The sequence below is a fragment of the Herpailurus yagouaroundi genome, unplaced genomic scaffold, assembly GCF_014898765.1.
Source record: "Herpailurus yagouaroundi ecotype Mexico unplaced genomic scaffold, PumYag 100, whole genome shotgun sequence".
Classification (NCBI taxonomy): Eukaryota; Metazoa; Chordata; class Mammalia; order Carnivora; family Felidae; genus Herpailurus; species Herpailurus yagouaroundi.
In genome coordinates, this window is record NW_024412391.1 from 46355987 (window position 1) to 46381795 (window position 25809).

Sequence of the window (25809 nt, forward strand, 5' to 3'; positions counted from 1 at the left end):
AAAATGTAATAAATGTGTATCTATAATTTTATTTTACTTTTAACAGCTTAAGTTTACAAAAATGGAAAGAATGAGAGAAAAGTTGATTTGGAAGCTATAAAACCTGTGAGCAAAGGAGTGAATGGATTGACAATTCCAAAGAGGCTACAGTTTGAACAAACTATGGGTAAAGCAAAAAAAAAAATCATCTCAATTTTCCAAAGGCCCAGGGATTAGCAGAACAAGGTACCTGAGGTGAGGGGGGCTATAATAAGGAGACTTAGATAATATTAGTTCAGGATTTGTTAGATGATTCATTAATAAACTGTAGCTGCCTTTCTCCATTCCTGAATTTTGTTTTCTTAGAGTTATATTTACTTTCATACACTACTTATCAATAATTCAACTTCACCCTCCTTGCAGGGTGTTTGCCCCTTACCCTCCACCATGGAGGACCAAAAACTAGAGGTTTATTTTCTAGAGACGCTAAGGTAAGAACTGTCTCTGGACAAAGGGGATTGAAATCATATCAAAAACGGAATTACTGAATAACGAAACAACCCCTCCATCTGCTTCTCCCTTTTGACTATCAGAAGACTTTATTTTAGCCTATACTTGACGTTCTAGGCAGATGTGAAGAGTTTTCTCTCAAGATATGACCTAAACCTAACAGGAAAGACATAGACATCAAGCTCACGTATTAAACCCCCAATCAAGTCATACAATGTCTACAGAGAAGCTCAAAATGCAAAATGTGCTTTATGTTTTTAGTTTTCCACTCTTAATAATGAACCAATAACCTTGGGATATTAGATGCTGAGAAAAGCCTATAATATGAAAGACACAGACCAGAATAAACAATCAAACAGGTAAAGTTGACTTGGAATAATGAAACTATTCAGGGCAAAGAAAATAAACATCATTAACATTCTCAGAGAAAGAAGAGAATATTGCATTCATGAGATCAGAATAAGATTGCTCTAGGAAAGGAACATCCAGAGGAAACAAAAGAACTCTTAGACAACAAAAATGCAAAAGTAGAAATAAAAAATTCAGTAGAAATCATGGAAGATAAATTCAAGGAAAAACCAAAGAAGTAGAAAAGCACAGAGGCAGGAAAAATAGAAGAGAATTACACGACCTGATAGAGGGCAGTTACATAAAGAAGAATAAATTTTCCTCCTGGAGGGGAGGAAAATGTTATTGAAATACTTACTGCTTCTGGTTCTGGAAAACATTATGTTGCTAGACTAAATGGGGCATATAGCTCCCAGTGAAACAGATGAAAATAGACTTATAGCACGAGACATCACTGTGAGATTTCACAACACTAGGGACAAAGGAAAAAAAAAAACCACACTCACATGTCAAGAATCAAGAATCAAAGTGCTTTTAAACTTTTCAATAATGACATCTAAAGATAGAAGATAATTAAGTGATGCATTTAAAAACATTTCCATCCTAAAATTCTTTACCTTGACAAACTATCAATCAAGTGTGGGGATAGTTAAAAATTATTTTCAGACTTGCTTATACGGTTTCACAAAATTAATCTACCACAACACTTTTTCTACGATTTAAAAACAAACAAACAAAGGTGTGCTGCTCTGTAAACATGAAACAAAGGATCAACATAGAAAAGGAAAGACATTAGATACCAGGAGATACTAGAAGACGCAAACTAGGAGAAAGGCAAAAGTAATTCTCAGGAGAAGATGACAAGTGTGTATCAGGTATAGAGAATAATGAGTCCATATTCAACAGGTCAGAAGCCTCCAGGAGTGACATCTTCAAGAAAATAAAATTGATAAATTTGAATGAACATACTGAAAGGTGATTTAGAAAACTAGCAGAGATTTGGGGATTGGATTATTGATAAGTAGTATATATACAGAACTAAGCAAATAATAACTTGAGTAAAAATATAAGAATGGAGAAAGGTAACTATAGTTTACTAATGGATCAGTTAATAAATACTGATCTAATAAAAATTACTAATATAATTACACTGGGAGAATTGAGGAATCAAAAGTGTGTATAGACAGAGAGAGTAGGAGGAGAGTGGGAAAGAGCTAAATCCTCATCTTCAATAATGGTTAAAATCAACAAATCAAGAAGCAGCAGCATAAACATGACATCTTAAAAAATTCAAGTAGTAGCCTCTGGGGAGCAAGAAATAGAGATAAAATTGAGAAGTACTGTCAGTCTTTCATCTATATGTACACTAACAATTTTAATTTTTAAAAAGTACAAAAAATACAACTCTCATGTATAAGTCATAATGCCAGTTTGAGTCCAGAAAAATCAGAGAATTATAACCATTCTTTCAGAGTTAAAAACAAATAGGACTTTTTCTTTGAAGGCGAGGATGAACAAGTTGTCCTTGGAAAATAAGCTTCATTAAACATATTTAACATATTTAAATATATTTTAGTAAAATATTCCACTCAACCTAACAATAAAATAAAACCAACATTTAAAAGCCTACAAAGAATATTTTCAATTTTCAAAAGGTATGAATATTCTTTACATCTGTAAGTATAAAGATTTAACCTAAATAAAGGGAATTTTTTAGTCAATCTTATTTGACTCATCATAAAACTGCTTCTACTTACTGCCATGTGTATCTAATTTCAACCTAAATCATTAAAAAAATTTTTTTTATGTTTATTTTTGAGAGAGAGCGAGTGAGCGAGCGAGAGGGAGCAGGGGAGGGACAGAGAGAGAATGAGACACAGAATCCGAAGCAGGCTCCAGGCTCTGAGCTGTCAGCACAGAGCCTGACGCAGGGCTCAAATGAACCAAATGCAAGATCATGACCTGAGCCAAAATCAGGCACTTAACTGACTGAGCCACCCAGGTGCCCCTCAAATCATTTTCTTTAACTTGTACCTACCAATTCCACTCTAACAAAAAACTGGGACTTAAAAATCATTGACCTGTACTCAAATACAATTCAGATTATAATATTATAATAAAATGACACAGATCTCTCTATCTCTATGCAAAGATATTTTACAAGCTACTAGAATTAGCCATCAATTTGGAGTATTTTTGTGTCTTAGCACTCTCAGATTGTGTCCATTTGTACTTACACCAGCCTTTAAAGCACTGAGCAAAACATTACAAGGCACTGCATTAAAGCACAAAACTTTATTTTTGATGGTGAAAAAAAAGTGGGAAATATTCTCAGATATAATGTCACTCAGTTATGTCCTCTGGGCAGGAATGCTCATGTGAAAAGACAGAGGGACACCAGCTCCCCACATGGGGAGTCCTAGCAACAGGAATGTCAAAACATAGTTCAAATATTAGAAGATTTTGATTTTACAGGTCCAGAAGAAAACCTTCCGTAGCCTTAGCTTTACTAATTATTTAACAAAATTTTAGAAATTTACAAAGTCCAAAGAGGTCCTACCTTGGTAAGAGGAGCAAATTATATCCCATCCAAAATGAAAATATTATTTTAGGTTGTTACCTCACATTTATTATCTGGAAGACTTTCTGGTTATAAGAAACTTAAAGAACATGCAATATATTCAAAGTGGTGAAAGAGTACTCCAAACAGATGAAATAACAATTGAACACTGTTACTATTTAAATCTTATTGTGTATTTCCCTATGGCAAGCATAAACACTGGACACAACTGGATATCCTTACCAGACTTCATTTCTTAGCAGCTAAGGATTGAGCTACATACCATGTTTTGAGAATACTGGTAACAAAATGAACTAAAAATATGGTAATTTAGTCTTTCATAATTTTTTTTAAAGGTTACATAATAGTTTCAAATATTGCAGGATGTTTTACAAGTCCTTTTCTGTAATGATAGTTTTCTGCTTTAACAAAACTTCCCTCATATGCTCTGATTTGGTAAAATGCTATTAATGATGCAGTTTACATTTAGACTTAGTGAAAAGAGTCACCCAGTGTTCTGGCAAGCTTGCCGTCATTCATTTCAAAATAGGTAGCCCTAGACAAAATCATCAGGGAATCAAATTTCTCTTCCTCTCTCTTCACTTCTGATGTCCACAGCTCTTTCCCCCATTTTAGTGTCCTCTTATGTATTCTTCTCCCCAGGTTTTCAAACTTCCCTGCTTCTCCAAAAATCAGCAAGGTCCCAAATACTGCTGCACAATTCCATTATTTTGCCCCTTCTTGGGTTCTCCCATACTACCCTTTCAAACATTCACTACACTAAATTGCCAACAGATGATTTTTTTAGAAGACAAAAGGAAAAAAATGGTATCATTTATGATTTATTGAAATTTCCCTCCACTTCTAAAATCAGATATGTCAGCACCATTCTTTCCTTCCTTTTCTCCAAGGTCAGAAGAAAATATGCCCCTCCTCTCCTACAAGGCTGCAATGAATCAAATCCTTCTCGCCCACTGTGGGACCATGAAACAAAGGTCATTTCTCTCCTACACTGTCACTATTTTTTCCTCACTTTATACTTAAACATTTTGTAAATGTGCTAACATCTACCTCATCCTTCAGTAATAATTCTTTTAAATAACTATTTGGAACCCCACTTCCCTCTTCCCTAAATCATACCCTCTCTCTGTCCTTTTCCTACCCCACCAAGCTCCTCTAAAGAGTAGTTCAGTTCTCTACCCTTCCCATCTCAGCCACCGCTTTCTGGCTTCCCCAGCCACTATTCTCTCCAAACTTTGTAAATAAATTTAGGAATGACTTGACTGATAAATCAGTTACATAATCTGTCCTCATCCTGTTTGAGGACAACCATCACTGCTTTTAACGTCCTTCGGGTTTTCATTCTTTTCTTGAGTGATCTCATTCACTTCCAGAACTGTAACTAGTTTCTATATGAACATGATTTTCAAATCTTAGTGACAGCACTCACCTTTCTCTGACTGCCTTAACATACTTTCTTTGGGCGTCCCAAAGATGGTGCTTTCAATTTACCATTTTCAAAACTACTCACTCACCTAACTGAGCCTACTCTTCCTACTATATAGTCTATCTATTATGACATCACCATCCACCCATTCTCCAAAGCTTAAAATCTCAAAGCCATCTGATTTTCTTTCTTCTCCCTAACTTCTAAATATATGATTCTCTTTCAAATATTTTTATTCTGCTTCATCAAAGTCTCAAATTCATCATCTTCAAATTTTCCACTCTCAGACCTTTGGTTTGAAGTTTTTATCTTCTTTTGCACAGACTATTTTAAAATTCTCTTAACTAGTCTACCAACCCCCAATCTTTCCCCACCCTGGCCCCTGCTCCAGACTATGTCTAGAAGTATCTGGTTAAAGTGCAGAGCTCATCCAGAGAAAAGCTAGATCTACAGAGATTTATTTTTTAAACAGCTCGAGTAAATAGCGCTGTCCCTAATTTACTCTCACAGTGTAGTAGTCCTGTTTTGAATATTTTTACTGACCTCACCACTAATTAACAAAGCAGGTCAAAGTTTCATTACTTATTGTAAGAAAATATGTAGTTGTTATAACTAAACTAGTCGAACTATCTGAAAATGTTTTTATACAATAAGCACTAATAAACCTGAAATATGACCGACTATAGGATCACTGCTCGATCTTATTAAATATACAAATTTGAATATTTTTTAGTATCTGAAAACTAGGTTATTTTATGGTAATAAATTCCATCGAGTTTCTTTTTTCAAGATAATACACTTATAAAAATACCTAGAGTTCATAACAGAACCAGTAATAAAATGGTTTTTAAATTCAGCCATGACGGAGGTGATTGAAGAAAAGTAATCTTAAGTAATGGACTTAAAACCTGACCTTCTCACAGCTCCACTGCCATCACTACTCTAACCACCATCACCTCTTGCTTATTTACTTCAGCAGCCACTCAACTGGTCACTTACTTTCACTCTAGTTCTCAACAGTATTTTCCAGAGGGGCTAGAAACATTATTTTAAAACATAAAAAAGATTTTGTTATTGTTCTGCCAAAACTGTCCAATGGTTTCTCACTGCACTTACAAAATGCTCTAAATCCTGACCATGGCCTATACCAGCCTTCACGAGTTGGCACTCTGTGTGCCCCACTGAGTTCACCCTTGACAATCTCTCCCCAATCTGCTTATCCTCAGTCGCACTGGCCTGCTTTCTGTACTTCAAACAGGCCTAGTTAATTTCCCATTTCTCATCTTTACCATTTTCTGTTCTCTCTGCTTGAAATGATTCCCAGATAGCCACACATATATCCTTCCTCTCTCATTTGTCTCAGTATGTTACCTCCCCAGAAACAACCTAAACACTCAATCCTAACTAGCCTTTTCCACACACACACACACACACACACACAGGCACTCTCCCTCCTACTAGGTTTGTATCCATCAGAGTGCTTATCTGAAGTACCTTTGCTTATTGTCTGTCTCCCTTCACTAAAAATTCAGTCATTTTATCTCCTCTGGCACTAGGGCAATAACTTGACACACAGTAGGCACTCAGATATTTATCAACCAATTCAGAAATATGTGCTAATGCCGTTCAAAGTTCTATTTCTTGAGTTTCAGACTCCTATCTCCTTGCCTACCTCTCTGTAAAGATGTTCTATGAGTACTATAAACTCAATGTACCCATGTATTGCATTACTTCCTAAATCTGGTTTGCTTCCTATATTTCCTATCTCAGATAATGGCACCCAGGTACACCTTGTCAATCTCCTTTATTGTCTCTAGCTAACCTGCTGCCAAGACCTTTCAGTGTAGTATCTTTCATATATATCCCTTTATCTCCACAGTCACTGCCTTAGTTCATTCTCTCATCTCTCACCTTAACTTCCACAACATTCTATTTATTTTCCTTCATCTATCCCCCATGTCACCATTAGAGTGAGCTTTCCAAAAATATAAATATATGGGGCACCTGGGTGACTCAGCTGGGCGAGTGTTCAACTCTTGGTTTCAGCTCAGGTCATGATCTCACGGTTTGTGGGTTCAAGCCCCTCTTTGGGGCCTGCTAGGGATTCTCTATCTCCCTCCCTCTGCTCCTCCCCCATTCACGTTTTCTCTCCCCCCCCCCCCAAAATAAATAAATTTTAAAAAATACAAATATGACCATGTTTATCCCCAGGTTAATATCACTCACTGGTTCCCTATCATCTATAAAATACAAATTCCTTAACATGGCACAAAGCCCTCACATTTTCCCCTGTAACTGTTCAAACATGCTCTCCTGCTCCCCCTTGGAGGGGCCCTTTTAATTCTGGCCACGCTAGGCCTTTTGCTAGTCCCTAAATCCACTGCTTCATTTTGCTGTAACTTCATCTTAATTGTCTCAAATGGAGCCTTTTCTGACCCATCCTAGCAGATTTAGAATTACAACACTTACTGTATAAGTATAGTCAATCCTCGTTATTCATGAATTCTGTATTTATGAATTTGCCTATTTGCTGAAATTTATTTTTAACCCTAAAATCAATACTTGGAGTGCTTTTGTGGTTACCTGCAGACAAGCACAGAGGCAAAAAATGTGTCCAGTGTATGCATCCCCAGCATAGGTCCAACAAGGCAACACTCTGCCCTTTTGTTTCAGCTCTCACACTAAAAACAAGGATCCTTTTCACAGTTTATTTAGTGCCATGTTTTTCACATTTTTGTGCTTTTTTTTTTTTTTTTGTGGTGATTCTGTCTAAAATGTCCCCCAAGCATAATGCTTAAGTGCTGTTTAGTGTTCCTAAGGACAAGAAGCCTGATGATGTGCCTTGTACAGAAAATACATGTGTTCAATGAGCTTCCTTTAAGCATGAGTTATTGCTGTTGACCATTCAATGTTAATGAATCAACAACACATGTTAAGGTGTCTTTAAACAAAAAAACACAAATAACACGGTTATGCACTGATCAGTTAATAAAAATGTGATCAGAGGCTCATAAGAATCTAACCCTGAATTTTCCCCTAAAAGCAATGACTATTTTCTAATTCAGTGTTCACAAAGAATTTCTAAAACATAACTACCATGAATAATGAAAACTGACTGTATTTTCATTTATGTGTCTCCACCACAAAATTAGTGGGCTGAGGGCAGAAATGCATCTTACTTATCTTTGAACTCTTAGTATTATGCCAGACATACATACTGAAGTTACCATTTATTGCACATAATTTTACAACTATGGTTTCTCATTTTTGTAATGTGGATATGCCGTGTACGTTTAGACATTATGGTAGGATCCTCAACTGTTCCCCAGCCCAGGAAGACCTTGCTCAACTTGGACAGTGAATGGTCTGAACTTTATCTTCCATCCCTGCCCCTTCACCTCTTTTATAACCAAAGATCATGCTCTTCAAGTTCAAACTTAAAAAATCAAAGTTAAATGAAAAGGCATTTATAGAGATTTACTTTTCATCAGTTAGCCCTAATGAGCTTAGATCTAAAAACAGAGAAGCTGCCAGCCAAAATGGAAGACTGAGCACACATGCCCACATTTTCTCCTCCTGAGGTCAGTGAAATGACAGGAAAAACACTTTTTAAAAAGAATAAAATGCCAAGAGGGGCTTCTGGGTGGCTCAGTTGGTTAAGCATCCCACTTCAGCTCAGGTCATGATCTCACAGTTCTTGGGTTCAAGCCCTGCATCGAGCTCTGTGCTGACAGATGGTGTGTCTCCCTCTCTCTCTGCCCCTCCCTCCCTCTCTCTCAAAAATGGACATTAAAGAAAAAAAAAAAAAAGAATAAAATGCCAAGAATACTGGAGGTGAGGTGGGAAACAAATCAAAGAGATTAGCCAAACCAGAAATTTTAGGAAATTCCCGGAAGTTAGAAAACAGATAAATGAGGCCTGGAGGTCCAGCAAAAAATTAGGCTTGATAATCTGAAAATAATTCCTTCATTTACAAAACAGCTAGAAATGCTAAATACCAAAAACATCCTCTCAGATACAAAACAAATCCCCAAGAAAATCTCCATGAGCCCACATGAAGAGGATAAAAGACTGGTTGGCTCCTCTAGGGTTTGCAGATGTTAGTACCTAGAACTTCAGAGGCAGCAGCTTAGGCCTTAGTTTGCTCAAAATGGAGAATTGCATATGAGACCCTCCATATAAGGCTGGGGCCTTACAGGGTTAACCCCCACCTTGTAAAAGAGTGGCCTAGCAAAGACGTGCCTGCTGGTCACGAAAGACAATGAGGGCATTAGCTTGTCTTAGCTTGGATTCCATATTAGGGGAAAATATTGCCTGAGAATTTGTAACCACAGCCTACTCTCAAGGATTCAGGGTTCCAATACACCTACCAAGTTCAGAAAACCATGAGCAGAGAATTTACAAAGATGCCAAAGAAAAGCCTTAGCAAATCTTCCTTGGAGGAATGTGCTCTTTAATCAGGCTGTATACAGAAACCTTTCAATAAAACCCAGCCAAGCATGAGCTCACAACTCAAAAACCACAGAACACTCAAGTAAAAAAAAAAAAAAAAAAAAAAAAAAGGTAATTGAAAACACAAGACAGTAACACTGTCATAAAGGAAAGCAGATAAGATTGAATAAACATTGTAATCTAAGACATTCAGTTCTTCCCAAGAAAAAGCCTCCCTTGAGAAGTACATGTGTGCTCAAATATTCTTTTATACTGGAGTCAATATAATTACTGTGTAAAATGGAAAAAAGACATGTTTTCTAAGACACGTGGAATAATTTTAATAATGACAATACTCTCATCCAGGGTAAGTTCCACCCCCTTTCCAAGGAGCATTTGGAAGTACGTGAGGGCATTTTTGATGCCCCAATGGCTGTGGCAGAGAAACAGGGGCACTAAGCATTAAGATGTGTTCAGGACAACACCATACAAAACAGTACTGCCAAAATGCCAATCATGAATTGTTGAGAAACACTTTACTAACTAAATCTAAAACTGTTATCAATGATTAACTCTATGAAGTAAGACTGGGAACAGAAATTTTTAGCTTTCACTACACATTCATTTTTCTGTATTATTTTAACTCTTTACCATGTAACAGTATTTTTCAAAAGTTAATTAAAACAAGTTTATCATAAATTACTAGGGAGGAAAAGCTGTCCTGTTCATTGGCCAACATAAAATCCCTCCCTCCATATAAACTGGATTGATCAGAACATGAACACTGTGTACTCGACTACCCTAGAATTCCTAGACTCAGAAGGGAAATCTCTTTAAATACTTAAATGTTTCTTAGCTAACATATCTCCACAATTAAAATAAGCTTACTGATGAGGGTTGTGTGCTCATGCAGTGAGGACATGATGCCTGTTCTGTGAGACAGCAGCTCCAACAGTTGACAAGAAGCCCAAGGAAGGAGTCAAGACTAAGACACATAACCGTATAGATTTGAAGTGGTAAGGCAGGATGGTTCTGTGGTGCAGTTCATGAACGGATCACTTAGTAAACTAATGAAAGCCGATTGTTAATAACTGATCTATGAACAGGAAGATCAGTTTTAGATTTTATAAAGGCCAATTAATGAAACACTTGCACAGATGAAAATGGAAGATGAAAATATAATTTATATGTACTAGAAGCAGACAAAAAGTTGTCTACTAAAAAGAAAACCTGCACGTACTCCACAACTTTGAGAATTTGTCATCTTTGAGGGGCAATGTTCTCTCGCTCACTCTTCTCTCTTTCTCCCTTTTTATCACCACACCCTGACCACTACAGAATAGTTTTCTTTATACTTTTGCTTTCCCTCTCAATTTCTTTATTTTACGTAGAGTAGCTTGTATACAAGGTATACTTCACTTATATTTTACTAAAAGACCAATATGTTTAGATCAACACCAAACTAAGATGGGTTAAGGTTCTTTCAAAGTATCTTTCTCCATCAGTGATATGTTCATTCAACTTTTATCTTTATATTCCAATGAATTATTTTGCACTGTTTAACAATAACACCAAATAAAAAACTTTGCATACCTTCACTCTAGAATTTCAATGTTTTCCACTTATCATTATAAAACTATTCTAAAACCTTTTCATATATAGCTGTTTGTATGTAGGGCAATCTTTACCTCTAAGCAAGGATAAAATTATTCTAAAAGAAATAACTCCTAAGTGATTTTTTCTTTGCAGCTAAGAATTTTATTTAAACAAACTTCTTATATATAGAAAAATTAGAAAAGGCTCAAATGCTGCCAGAAAAAAAAAAAATCCTGCATAAAAAAGTTAGAACAGGGGCGCCTGGGTGGCGCAGTCGGTTAAGCGTCCGACTTCAGCCAGGTCAGATCTCGCGGTCCGTGAGTTCCAGCCCCGCATCAGGCTCTGGGCTGATGGCTCAGAGCCTGGAGCCTGTTTCCGATTCTGTGTCTCCCTCTCTCTCTGCTCCTCCCCCGTTCATGCTCTGTCTCTCTCTGTCCCAAAAATAAATAAACGTTGAAAAAAAAAAAAAAGTTAGAACAGATGCAAACACTATCAGAAAATACCTAGACTCAAGAACTAGCTCAGCCCAAACCTGGGACATAAAGCATCTTAAAGCACATAAAAATCCCTGTTAAAAGAAAATACTTAGGAAATCACATCAAGAGGCTCTCACAATTTGGAAACAGTGATCCCTCAAGAATTAATGAGAGGAAACAAAAGATACACAAGGTTAGTAGAAAAAAACTACCCTAAGAGGGGTAGAACTACTGGAAATATTTGTCTAATTAAAGCGCTTAAGATATACCCTTAGGATAAGAACATAATAAGGAAAATAGTGACAGCTGTACTATAAGCAGTTGAAAAAAAGTATGTTAACAGCAAGACAGTATCTGGTCAATCCTAGAAAAAAAAAAGAAATTGATAGGTTTCTAAAATTGCCCACAGGAGAATTTGCCTACTCTGTATTCCAGGATTTCTCAATCTTGTCACTACTGACATTTTGCAGTCAAATGCTCTACCACTGAGCTATACCCGACACTACTGACATTCTGATATTTCCTTGTTATGTGGGGTTGTCCTATAAATTATTTAGCAGCATCCCTGGCCTCTACCCACTAGACACTAACAAGCATCCCCACTCCCACCTCCACCCCAAATGTGACAATTAAAACTGTTTTCAGATATTACCAAATGTCCTGTGGGAGGCAAAATTGCCCCAGAATCAGTTGTATATTTTAAATAACGCAAATAGATGCACAAAGCTAATACAGTTTGATATTTCTAACATCAAAATCATCCAATTTTCTTGCTCACCTAGTAAATGTCTCATAATAATTTAGCTCTATACAGAAAATAAGTACTTGGTATACAGTGTTTAGTGAAATAAAAAAAAAAAAAAAGTCAGAGAGGAAAGCCCATGACCACACTTTACATGTGTTATCTAATAGTAAAAATCAAGTCACATACTTCTCTTATTTGCCCACAACTTCTAACATTGTTTTAATGTTAACATTGTTTAATGCATCTTTCAAGCGTTTGAATACTTTTAAAATGTTTTAAAATTCTTTAATATTCTTATAATCTTCCTATCAGTATCTTGATTTCCTTTTTAACTTTTAAAGCCTATTTATTATTGAGAGACAGAGACAGAATGTGAGCAAGGGAAGAGCAGAGACAGAGGCAGACACAGAATCCAAAGCAGGCTCCAGGCTTTGAGCTGTCAGCACTGAGCCTGACTCAGGACTTGAACCCATGAACCACGAGATCATGACCTGAGCTGAAATCACGAGTCGGCCGCTTAACCAACTTAGCCACCCAGGCACCCCTAAGCATCTTGATTTTCTAAGTTTCCCTTTTCTCTAATATTTACAGTTCCTTTGCCCCTCCCTTCCATGACAACCACATAGCTCACCCATCATCCTTACTGTAAATATCTTTCCTTTGAACTTAACAGTATTTTATGCAGGGATAAATGAAATGTGACTAATACCCAGGTAAGTGATTGCAAAAGACATCTCCATCCTTTAATAATAATAAAGCGGTCAAATATAGTTAAGAATACATTGCTTAAATCTAAGGAGTACAAAAAGTTATTTAAAAAATAAGAACCCAAATGAACCTTTAAACAAGATCAGGGCTTACCTTGGGAAAAGATCCCCAAACTCTGAAGATCCAGGGACTGTCCTTTGCCTAGGAATTCCTTGCAAACTTCAAGACACCCCTTTATGTCATGTGGACACAGGGAACTCATAATTGCCCTGTATCCAACTCTCATTCCTCATTCCTTCTGCCACCACTTTCAAGCTCTTATTTCCTTTAAATTATCACTCCAAGAGGGGTGCCTCAGTGGCTCAGTCGGTTAAGCGTTCGACCTCCACTCAGGTCATGATTTCACGGTTTGGTTCGTGGGTTTGAGCTCCTGGTCAGGCTCTGTGCTGACAGCTCAGAGCCTGGAGTCTGCTTCAGATTCTGTGTTTCCCTCTCTCTCTGCTCCTTCCCCACTTGCTCGCTCTCTCTCTCAAAAATGAATAAACATTAAAAAAAGGTTTTTTTTTAAATTATCACTGCAAGTCTCTTTCCACTATTCTCCACTGTAACTCACCCAGCACAAAACTATCACACAGATCATGTAAAAATGTCATTTTAATGACAATACTAGATTAGAAAATTTTTTTATTATCTGGGAATGTTTAAATTTTTCTTTTAAAAATCTAGTTTTATCTATTCAGCCTAATTCCTCTATTCTCTAATATAAACTATTCTAACCATTGTTCTTTTTTACTTTGTATATGCACAAACACATCTCTTCCTACTTAAATGCCTTCACTGCTGTTACCCCACCCAACAGTGTTCTTTTTTTCTTAGCTATTCAATACCTAATCAATTTATAACACACTTCTTGCTCTTTTAGAATCAAAGGTTTAGAGCTGAAAGGACTCATCTCAAAATTAATTCAATCAAGTGAGTAGCAAAGTCCCTCCCTACAGATGAGAATTTCTTTTCCTAAACTTCAAACTCTTTCAGAACTTAGCTGCACATGATAAAATGCTATTTATATGGTAATTTGTGCTTCTTAATTTCAGTAATAAATATTAAACACAGCCTATGAGCATGGGACAATGTTTGGCTGAGCGGATGCAAAAACAGTTTCTTTCTTCACATAACCATATATACTGGGGCGCCTGGGTGGCGCAGTTGGTTAAGCGTCCGACTTCAGCCAGGTCACGATCTCGCGGTCCGTGAGTTTGAGCCCCGCGTCAGGCTCTGGGCTGATGGCTCAGAGCCTGGAGCCTGTTTCCGATTCTGTGTCTCCCTCTCTCTCTGCCCCTCCCCGTTCATGCTCTGTCTCTCTCTGTCCCAAAAATAAATAAACGTTGAAAAAAAAATTAAAAAAAAAATAAACCATATATAGTAACCTTTTTATTGTGTGAAATTCCAGTATATACATATATACACACATTTACTTTCAGTGAAAATCTCTACTTGACTATAATGAGTTCTAAGGTGCTCTTTTTGGAGGTATTTTGGGAAAAGGGGGAACTGCAGGTTTGGAAGATAAAAGAGAAGGGAAATAAAGAGACGACAGAGTAAGAGAAGGTATTTTCAGTGTGCTCTTAGAAGAGACAGAAGAAGGAGCAAAACAAATTTCCAGCCTTCAATCTGAAAAGTCTTTGGGGAAGGAGAGAAAGGATATGAGAATGAGAAGGACAAGCCAAGTCAGTGTTACATTATGTTATGTTCTGATGAGTGCTATCATGAAATTATCATGGGTAGAACTATAAATACCTACTCAGCTCTAGCAAGCTGAGTTAAATAAAGGTTACTAAAAGCTTATTTTTTTAATTTAAATATCCAAGTTATGCTCTCTCTAGAGCAAACAGTTGGAACTACAAATTGGAGTAACTTTTAAGTGAAAATAAGAAAAACACTTTTTTATAAGACACCCTAAAAAATGCTTAAAAATTTTAAGAACTGCCCAGCCCATTCCCCCTAGATTGGAAATCTGAAAAGTTTCTTTCAAGAAAGTGGGAGTAAATGGAAAATAACTATATAGTACGTGGTATTTCCAAATTTAATTGCATAAAATGTTGATAATCTGTTTGATATATTTTATTTAAGGTTTTAATTGGATGAACATTAGAAGTCTATAAAGATTTTTAAAGGGTTCGTTCACAATCACAAACTCCTTAACCTTATTTCCCCCATAACATCTTAAATTCCTTCAGGGACTATCTGTCTACCTTTGGATTTTCAAGAACCTAATGCTAAGAATGATGAGGGTATCCAGGGATGACTTTGCCTACTTTTGCCTTAATAGGTGTTCCAACCTTAAAACATTGTTTAAAGTTTTTTTTCATTTAACCCCCATTCCAAAAGATTACTCGTTTGAGAAAGAAAATGAAAAACATCTGAATCAACTTACATACAAATATGCATGACCATTGTTTAATTTCTGAAATAAGGAACTTGAATGAATTAAATTTCTTTAACTCAGTTACCTACATTTCTTACATCAAAGTCCCAAATAGAAGGGCATTTACCAGATGAATAAAAAGGCATATAATTTTATGTAAAGCTAAATTTGCCATAAAACATTTTATATGTACACGGACATATATATTCTAGGTAATACAAAAAGACAAATCCACCTGAAGACAGCCACATTCATACAAGATACTAAAAAATTCCTATTATGTGATAATGAACAATTAGGAACATATTACAAGCATGGCCATTCTCTTCATTCAAAAAAAAAAAAAAAAAAAAAAAAAAAAGGCTACATTACCAAAAACTATTTACTTCTGTAGACTTTTAGAGGGAAAGCAGGAGGAAAAATAAGGGCTATGTGAGTTTTATAAATTCTTCAGATTATGTTGGAAGGATCTTTGAGTTCATATCTTCATCTTGTAAACACACTTAAATGTCATGTAAAAATAAGACTTATTAACTTTAGTTAACAGCACATAATTCATTGGACTACTTTAAAAGCAAAGCTCTTTTAAAAAAAATATTTACTGAATGAGACATAGCTCATAGCAGAGTGAAAAAAAAAAGTTATGAATCAGGCAAAGGCAACTGAAAACATTATTCAACAAATATTTTTCAGTGTACATATAACACTGAACCTAATGGTAGGTGATGGAAAGGAAACTGACATTTACTGAACACTTAAAATGTACCAGGCTCAGGGCGCCTGGGTGGCGCAGTCGGTTAAGTGTCCGACTTCAGCCAGGTCACGATCTCGCGGTCCGTGAGTTCGAGCCCCGCGTCGGGCTCTGGGCTGATGGCTCAGAGCCTGGAGCCTGTTTCCGATTCTGTGTCTCCCTCTCTCTCTGCCCCTCCCCCGTTCATGCTCTGTCTCTCTCTGTCCCAAAAATAAATAAACGTTGAAAAAAAAAATAAAAAAAAAAAAATGTACCAGGCTCTGTGCTGGACACTTATATTATCTAACTAAAATCTTATAGTAACACTATAGATATTCTAACCTGTTTTAGAGACGAGGTATATTGAGTTCAGTGGTAACACGAGACATGTCTGCCAGCAAGCTTACTGTCTGGTACCAGGTAAAGCTCTGTGTCCTGAACAAAGTAAAAGAGCTGGAAGTTAGAAAAACTGGGATTACAACCCATGTCTCAAGCTCTTTTGCCACGCTAATAATAAACTATATAAGCAGTGAAAATATTTCGCTAATAAGCAAAACTCCAAATAATAATGAAAAGCCAATGTTTCCTTTAGTAAAAAAGTAACCCAAGCATTAAGTTGGTAATAACAATAAAGTATTTATAGTAACATCCTATAATTTATAAACTGTAATTACAGTATTAAAACAGAATTTTCTACAACTTCCAAAAATTTGGAAGCAACTAGGATATGAGTTCTCATCATACTGCCAGATTAGAAGCTATGCAAATTAGCTGCAATGGAGAGTCGTATTCCCAGTATCTTGGGGAGCTGTTTCTTAGACAAAACAGAATTTCTTTATATATAACATATTACACATATGTATTACTTCTATTACATATATATATATATGTATGTGTGTGTGTGTGTGTGTAAAATACATGCACACACACAACTGTATTTAATACAAGACCATGGAGTTATATTGTTCTTTATATGAAAATCAAGTTGAATGCTTTGGAAAGACCCTAAGAAAGCAAATGACCAAACAACAACAAGAAAACCAAGAGTGATCTGTATAATTAAACATAAAACAACTATAAACAACTGAGGAGTAATAAAACATACAAGGATCCTACACTCAGATTCTTTCATAAACTTTTAAGTTCTTGCTCCAAAGCTAGGAATTGGTGATAATGCACTAATCTATAGAAGAATGATGACCCAGGGCTCCAGGCAAAAGATACATACTCAAAGAAGACTGGCACATGAATGTATATTTATATTTTTAAGTAAAAATATATTAAACTACATGTGAATCATTTTTTAATGACCCCTCACTTAAGTCAACTTTCAATCAACCACAACCACCACTAGTTATAATCAACTCAGATTAGGGGGTTTTACTCATAACATGTGCTGATACAAGTATATAGCTTTTTTCAAGAATGATAGATACACAAGAAAATCCTGGCAATAGTTAACTTTAAAATAGTGTTTCTAGGGGCACCTGGGTGGCTCAGTCGGTTAAGCGTCTGACTTCGGCTCAGGTCATGATCTCATGGTCTGTGAGTTTGAGCCCCGCGTTGGGCTCTGGGCTGACAGCTCAGAGCGTGGAGCCTGCTTCGGATTCTGTGTCTCCCTCTCTCTCTGCCCCTCCCCCGCTCACGCTCTGTCTCTATCAAAAATAAAATGTAAAAAAAATTTTTTTTTAAAAAATAAAATAAAATAAAAGTGTTTCTCAATCTCAGCACTATGACATGTAGGGTTGGATAATTCTTTGCCATGGCAGTCTGTCCCATACACTGATGGGCCAGGCCCATCCCGGGCGTCTGATAAGTGGCCTCCCAGTTATAACAGCCAAACGTCCCTGGGGGAGTGAGAAGGCAGCAAAATCTATCCCTGGCTAAGAAATACTGACTTACAAAGAGAGGGATGGAATGGGGCATAAAGACTTTTACCAGCACTCCTTTTCTGGACTACTTAAATTATTACTATAGCAGGCTGAATAATGGTCCCCCAAAGATACTCAGGTCTTGGTCCCCGGAACCTGTGAAACGTTACCGTATTTGGAGAAAGAGTCTGCATATGTGATTGGAAATCCTGTGACATGGAGATTATTAAGGATCATTATGTGGGCCCTAAATGCCATTATATGGGTCTTTATAAAAGAAAGGCAAAGGGAGAGGTTTCCTTCTCTCATGCACACAGAAGGTGGTAAGAACAGAGCTAAGAGACTTGAAATACTGCCCTTGAAGACTAGAACAATGCAACCACAAGCTAAGGAATGCTGGTAGCCATCAGAAACATGACAGAGGCAAAGGACAGATTCTCCTCCTGAGCCTCTGAGGGAGCACAGCCCTGCTGACACACTGATTTTGGCCCAAGGATACTGATTTCAGACCTCTGGCCTCCAGAAGTGTGAGAGAATACATTTCTTTTGTTTTAAACTTATTAAGTTTATGGCAATTTCTTACAGCAGACACAGAAAACTGACACAATCATATATGAGTTTTATTTTGATTTTAAAAATCTGTTTCTGATGAGCAGATGAAATTTGTGGACAGCATTTAGCATAGTCTTAAAATATAATAAGCATTCAATAACATTGTTCATGCCACTGACACTATGACTAAGCTCCAAGCTCTTGGTACTAAGAAGAAAAATTAAGGATGTTCAAACAGTAAAACTGGGCATACATATGCACAAGGCTCATGTGAGCGAAAGCACATAAATCAGCCACTCATATGATGTGTTCTTGACAGTTATGTAAGTGTTGTGCTACAATCTGTCCTGTACTGTAAAGATAAGTTGTGCATGAGGCCAGCCAATGATAGCTTCTTGGGAGAGGCAAGCTTGAACATTTATTAGTAAAGAACAAACAAGGTTACAAAGGGAAGAGTATGAAAGTGAGCAAAGCAATGGAAATCAATTTGATACTTGTAGAGGTATCAATCTGACTAAAGTAGACATCATGGTAAGAGACCAAATTCTAGGGTTAGCGTTATGTAAATGGTATAGGACCCTAAAAGCTATGCTGATTTGGTTATTAAAGAGAATATTTTACAGAATGTATTATTTTACATATATTGGCTTTCAGTGACTTTAAAAATATAAACATAATCTGGCCCTACACCAGACCTACTAAATTAGAATCCTTTGGTGTAGAATAACTCTAAAGGATTTGACGCCTGCTAAGGTGGAGAACCTCTGTACCAAAGTCAAATCATGATAAATGACCTACAGAATAAAAATATTATAAAGTATATATCATATCCTTGAAGTATGTACTCAGCTAAACTAGCTTAGCATTTTCCTAGGTGAAAATTCTTCCTAAGATGTAGCCCCTCTGGGTTCTACCACATACTTTCTCTAAACTAATCCCTCAACACTTTTCCTTTCCTAAGCATATGCCCTTGATCTGCTCAGTCATTTCCCTATTTTCTCACAAATTTTTCTAGAATAATTCCATGCATCTTAAGCTGCCCTACCCACTTTTAATATCTAATCCAACTAAGATCTGACAATATTTTATAGAACAAAAGAACCATGTAAAAGTAAAGTTCCACTAATTTATTAGAAACAATTTATGAAACTGTCCTATTGACCATTTATTATAATAAAACCTTAAGTACATTTATAAAGTAAAATTCTAAATCACTTTTTACAAAAGATTTCCAAAAGCATAAAATTATGAAGGGAGTCTATGAAGAGCCACAGTTCACTTGAATCTACTTAAGTGTTTACTAAGTAGTTAACAAAGTGCTAGGCTCCGAAAGATACAAGGTATATGAAAATCTCAGTGATTTGGAAACAAACTTGAGCACTAGAGTAAAAGATAGGGGTGATCTGGGAATAGAAACTGAATATGATCCTAAACGGAATCTCCTTTGTTGGTGGGGGGGAGAAGGGTAGTGATCTTGTTGGCTTTACCCTAGCCTGGGCTTGTTTCATGACTAAAGCTAAATATAAAACAATACAAGTTAGAGTGCAGATAATTAAGTTGTACATTCTTTTCTCTCCCGTAAATACCTACATTAATTTATGCATATTTCCAGGTATTTCTATTTACCTCAGTACTCTTCAGAAAGTTCAATCACACCAAATTCTATTCATTTATATTTCCACCAGCAACAAAAGAGAGCACCTTTTAGTGTCTATCCTCCTCAAAAGTATTATCAAATTCTTTTGGTCTAATTTCTGAAAATTGTATCTCATAGTTTTAATTTAATTTATATTATGTATGAGTTTGAATATACAGTAAAACCTTGGTTTGTGAGCATAATTCGTTCTGGAAACATGCTTGTAATCCAAAGCACTTGTATATCAAAGCAAATTTCCCCATAAGAAATAATGGAAACTCACATGATTTGTTCCACAACCCAAAAATATTCATATAAAAATGATTACAATACTATAATACAAAATAATAAAGAAAATACAAAATATAAAGAAAAATAAAATACACTTCACTTACCTTTGACAACCTTTGCGGCTAGTGTGAGGGAGTCATGCAGGATGACTTTTCATTATTATGTATGGAATCACTGATATCTATTAGCTCAATGGAATCTTCTTCTTTTCATGCAGCTTTAACAAGGAACCTATCCCATGACACTTGCTTTTTGTCTCCTTTTGAAGATTTCGCAGAAACGAGACATTGTGTCGTCGTTAAACAGATTCATCACTTGTACTGCTACAGCCTTATTCGAGTGATGCTTTTCTACAAAATTTTGCAGTTTCCCACATTTTACACATCTCCCTAACCTCATTTGAAGTGAGGGATTCCACCACCTTCTTTTCCTCTACAGATGAGATGCAGACATAAAAAATCTTCTTATAAAATCTTACAACTTCAGCCACTTGCATACCTTGTTCGTACTTCTTGATGATTTCCCTCTTAACTTCCATCGTAGTCATCTGCTTCTTCTCACCGGTAGCCTTTCTTATCAACCTTTTTCTGCATGGGGGCCATTTTATAGACTTGCACGGATGTTGACTACAGTAAAGTACTAATAAACTCTTGTCATTTACTCTATTTAATGAAACTGGCAATAAGGCAGCAAAGGGTCTATACCTGCAGGCAGCCTGACCTAGAATGAAGGAAAGCTTCATTCCTAAGCTTACTCTTGTATGGAAAAGCAAATGACTGTCCATAGGTTCTTTGAAGTGACAAAAAATACACTACTGCCAGTTGAGGGCACCTTCCAATGTTCTGAAAAATCAATGATTTCTGCCAAACATCGCAGCCTGAGACCAAGTATCTGAGCATGGGAGACGATCACTCATAATCCCAAAGCGAGCGAGAGAAGAACTATTGGCTCAGTTGTGATCGTGTGACATTCGGTGTCACGTACTAGTAATGCAAGACATCACTAGTTTATCAAGTTAAATTTATTAGAAATGTTTGCTGTCTTGTGGAATACTGGCAGAACAAGTTACTTGCAACCCAAGGTTTTACTGTCTGTGCTTAGGAATCATTCAGATTTCCTTTTCTGTGAATTATCTGTCTATAATCTTTGCCTAACTTTATGGTTGTTCTTTTTCTTATCAATTTGCAGATATTCATTATATATTAAGGAAGTTTGCCTTTTGTCTGCAATACAAGTTGCAAATATCTTCCGCAGCTCCTATATTACCATCATGCCGTGTTTGATCACTTCTTTCCTTCACGTATATATATTGCCCTCAACCAAACTATAAATTCCTACCATGAAAGAAAGGACATTTCTTTTGAATATCACAACAGTGCTTTTCAGATCTTCTAACTTTATATACCAGCAAAATTTAAAAGAAGGGAAACCAAACTTCTAGGGTTAGTAAAGGGTGAACATTAATTATCCTTGTAGCATCTACTTGGGCTGTCTCTCCAATCCCTTTTCACATGGTTACAGCAAATGCCACCAAGTTCTAATAGTACGACATAAGTCGTGGAACTGGGGAGAAATGGGTACTAAATGAATCTCTTTCCTGTCATCCGGGATGGTACTGAGAAAACTCAGGAGATGCTGCCAGCCATGTATTCCATTAAGAGGATGAAAAAGTGATCCTCCACAGCAAGAGAAGAAATGAAGCAAATGTGCATGAGGAATAAAGAGATGAAGTGTATCATTCTGGCACCAGATGGAGTTCTTTGTCTCAACCTTTGGATTTCATCAGATACTCCCTGCATTTTTATAATAAATCTTACCTCTTGTTTATACCAGTTAGATGAATTTCTATTACTTAGAGCCAAAAGTAGCCTACCATCTACTCAAATCATTCCATAAAGGGACATTTTAACACCAAAAGCTGAGTAAGGAGAGAACCTCAGATTCTTAAAGAGGGAATATTTATTTAATAGCAGCTGTGTGCCAGGAACAGGTTTAAGTCCTTGAAATATAGTTAAACAAAAGAGATACAATTACTGTTTCCATGGGGCTTACAGTCTAGTGAGAGTAGACAGATAATATAAAAATACAATGTCAGATAGTGATAAGCAGTTGGCAGGAAAAAAAAATTTAAAGGTAATGAGATAGAAAGAAATAAAGATAGTGTTATTCTATGGGGTGGTTAGATATTACTGCTTATCTGAGAAGATAATATTTGAACTGAAACTTGAAATGATGAAAAGGAGCCAGTCTTGTAATGTTTTAGGAAGAGAATTCCAGGCAGAGTGCAAAGTCCTAAGTTAGGAACAAACCATTACATTTCTGGGACAAAAAGTAGGGCTATGTAGATAGAATATAGTGAATAAGGAGGATGTTAAAGAAGTGGTAAAGGAATATTCTAAGAAGAAGAGATATGAGATGGTGAAGTACATAGGGATGAGTTCATGTATAGGAACTAGTAGGCAGGAAAGGATTTGAAAATAGCAAGCTTTATGAAAAACACACTGTATTTCTCATATTGTCTTGAATCATTGATAACTTTAACAAAACAGGCCTTTAGAAATCACCATCCCCAAGTACTCGACACAATCTTGAAGTTAGCTAGAAATGAACACTTCCTAAGCAGAAAATATCCTGTTGAACATTTTTTTTTTATTTAAGACAAAAGCAAAGCCATTTAAAAAGAAGAATCTAGGATGATAAAATTATAAAGACTACTCCACATTCTATCCTATTTACTACGATCAAGGATGTACAAAGGTCTTAGTTAAGGAAGAACATAAAAATTTAAGTTCTTTCTAAGCTACAATAAACATAACACCCTTCACTATTACTAAATTGGACATTGCCTAGGTTAAATACTATCAGAGGAGAAAAAGTGGACACCAGGATTCTAAGAACAGCCACAGCATAATTTAACAAAATCAACAAAGTTGTGAATTTTAATCTTACCTTTACTACTACAAAAAAAGGAAGAACTTCTCCCTTTGTGGTGAAATTGGGTACAAGGGGTGCCTTAATATCTCTTCCTCTGAAAGCTTTTTAAAATAGAAGACCAACCTGTTTGAAGAGGTTCAGATATGGAACGCCTCACAGAAAAGAGTTTTCTCCAGATCCTTCCAGACAACTTCTGTGTAAACTAGGCAAGTCATCAAGCCTACATGGCTACTAAGATTAACGTCAGTTAAGTCAGGCTTTGAAAGCTCTAATGTACTCATGAATCTCATCTTTCATTATGTTAGTTAGCCCACTTAACAACAGACCAAAAAGTAGACTGTTAATAACACAATCTATAAAGAGAGGTACTTTGTGAGTGTGGTGTGAGTTAAGAGGGAAAAAAAAAGTCATTAGACACCTTGATCAAGACTTGATTCTAAGCGCATCCTCCTCAACACGTTGCCAGCAGTTTGGCAAAGTGCCGGAGATGATTAGCAGCCAGTGTACGTAAGGCAGTGATATGGTCAACCTAAAGTGTATAGTCTCCCCCCAGCGGTCATAGACAAATAAGAAGAGTGGAGAAATCATTGCAGCTTCTGTGAGAATGACCACAAGATTCACTATGCAGAAACTGGTTGCTACAAAAATGAAAGAAAATCTTTAATTCAAAACTAGCAACCTATCAGTAAAGAGATATTTTATGTTTATATGTTATGATATTCATAAATGTGAAGCCTAGTTTTGGAAGTAAAGAACTGACAGGTAAAATAAAACTAGCAATAATTATTCTCAGTATAATTTTTTAAGGAATAAACAGTATCTTCAGACAACCCAATATTTGTGTTATTTAAAAACAGGCAGGTGTTCATTCTTCCTGAAATAAATAGCATATCCCTTGTAAGTCAACCACATTTACCCGAAGTAGAGTTCTGACATAATTTAGTCACTTACCAAATAAATTACCTTGGAAAAGAAAATTATCAGTGTTATATACCTAATGTCTACTCTGCAAAACACTCTTTCAAAAACCACCCAGAACTACTATAATTCATATAAAGTAAGTGATGTAAAACATACAAATTGGTCCTCTTGTTTCTTTGAATATTTATTTCCTTGGTGTTTTTACAATTAGATAGCCTTTGACTAGCACTTACCCTGTATTATTTGCAACTCTCAGTAATAATTTGCTGTTACTCCCTTTTAACAAAGCTTCGACGTCAAAAATGTCAAAGGTATTTAATTAAAGCATCTGCTGTCTTCTAACCATCAATTATTAAAATGGTAAAATATATCTTAAAAATATAGTAAATACTCAACTTCAATTTAAAAGGAGCCTTTTTAAAAGGTAACACAATTATGGTTGTCTTGGTTATCCCAAGCTAAAAAGAAGGGGAGTGGGGAAGGAGGGAGAGAAGCAGGCGGTGTAGTCTTCTGGAACAATTTCAGCCTGAAATGAGACTCAGGAAAAAAGCAAACTGCTCCCTCAAATGTTTAAGAAAAATATGATTCATTTCTAAAAAATCCAACAGTTGGCTCTGAGAACAAAAAAGGAGTCTGTCTTATATAGTGCTACCAGACTTGTTTAAGCACCTTAATTTTATTTAATCTAGAATGTAAAATAATTCATTAAAAAAAATTCCAGGTGAAAAAGGAATTGAGTAGCATCAATGAGGACACACGGATGGACGGATGGACACACGCACACACCCGTGGTGTTTTTTTCATAAAGATATTTACTGTGTAACACCAAAGGACAAAATAGAGCAATTAAAAGTGTTACCATTTGAATATTATGTAACCCTAGTCTAAAATAAAAGAAACATGGACCTTAAAAAGTAACATGTAGTGCAAACATATATTTAAACAGGTATTTAAGCATATGATAGATTTCCGACACAAATGACCTCAAAATGACACAACCCACAAAAGTTCTTTGTTTACTGTAAAAAGGCCTCAGAAGATGTGACTACAATCAGGCCTCATACCTTACCACAACTCCACAGTAGATACCTAAAATAAGCATTTATTACCTGACGTCCGTTGTTATACGTATGTACCGCAGCTATCTCTGCATTGATAGTTACCTTGCCTAATATATTCGACATACATAAGTTTCCAAACGACCATTTCATAGATGCCAAGGATAGAAATGGCTGCTAAACCATACTCCAATTGAAGAGCATTTTTACACACCTCAAATGTTGTGAGCCAGATTACAAGAAGACTAATTCAGGAAGCATAAAGTAAAATTCCAACAATCCCCCAAGGCGTAGGAAAGAGTAAAACGTGGCTAGCTTCTTGACCTTAACAAGCTGTTTACAAGTAATGCGGAGAATTTTCTGAGCTTCCCCATCAGCCTTCAATTCCCTTCCTCGCCTGCCCCCAGCCCCCTTACATAAATGCATGCCCCAAGTGATGGAAGTTTAACGGCTATAATCTCCAACTGTAATCTCAGGAGCTGGTGAGATTGAGACTAAACTCCCAATAAAGTGTTAAAAAAGTCCTTCTGGGGGGGGGGGGGGAGGGAATTCACCAACCAATCCACATCCTGCCATCATACTGGCCTGTTT

At 36.3% G+C, this 25809-nt stretch overlaps 1 protein-coding gene across 4 annotated transcripts in view; it reads right to left on the reverse strand.

Moving 5' to 3' along the window:
• PALS2 (protein associated with LIN7 2, MAGUK p55 family member) overlaps positions 1-25809 on the reverse strand; it is a 109179-nt gene that overhangs the window by 82826 nt on the left and 544 nt on the right. For 2 of the 4 annotated variants that reach the window (XM_040472423.1, XM_040472420.1), the window contains exon 1: positions 4848-4866. The exons of 1 other annotated variant lie outside the window; for it this stretch is intronic. Coding sequence is in view for 1 of the 3 variants with exons in the window: in XM_040472421.1 (XP_040328355.1) it covers positions 4848-4869 (22 nt within the window). In the remaining 2 variants the exon portion in view is untranslated. Of the gene's footprint in view, positions 1-4847; positions 4962-25809 lie in introns of those variants that run through there. One more of the 4 variants, XM_040472421.1, reaches the window with a different exon arrangement.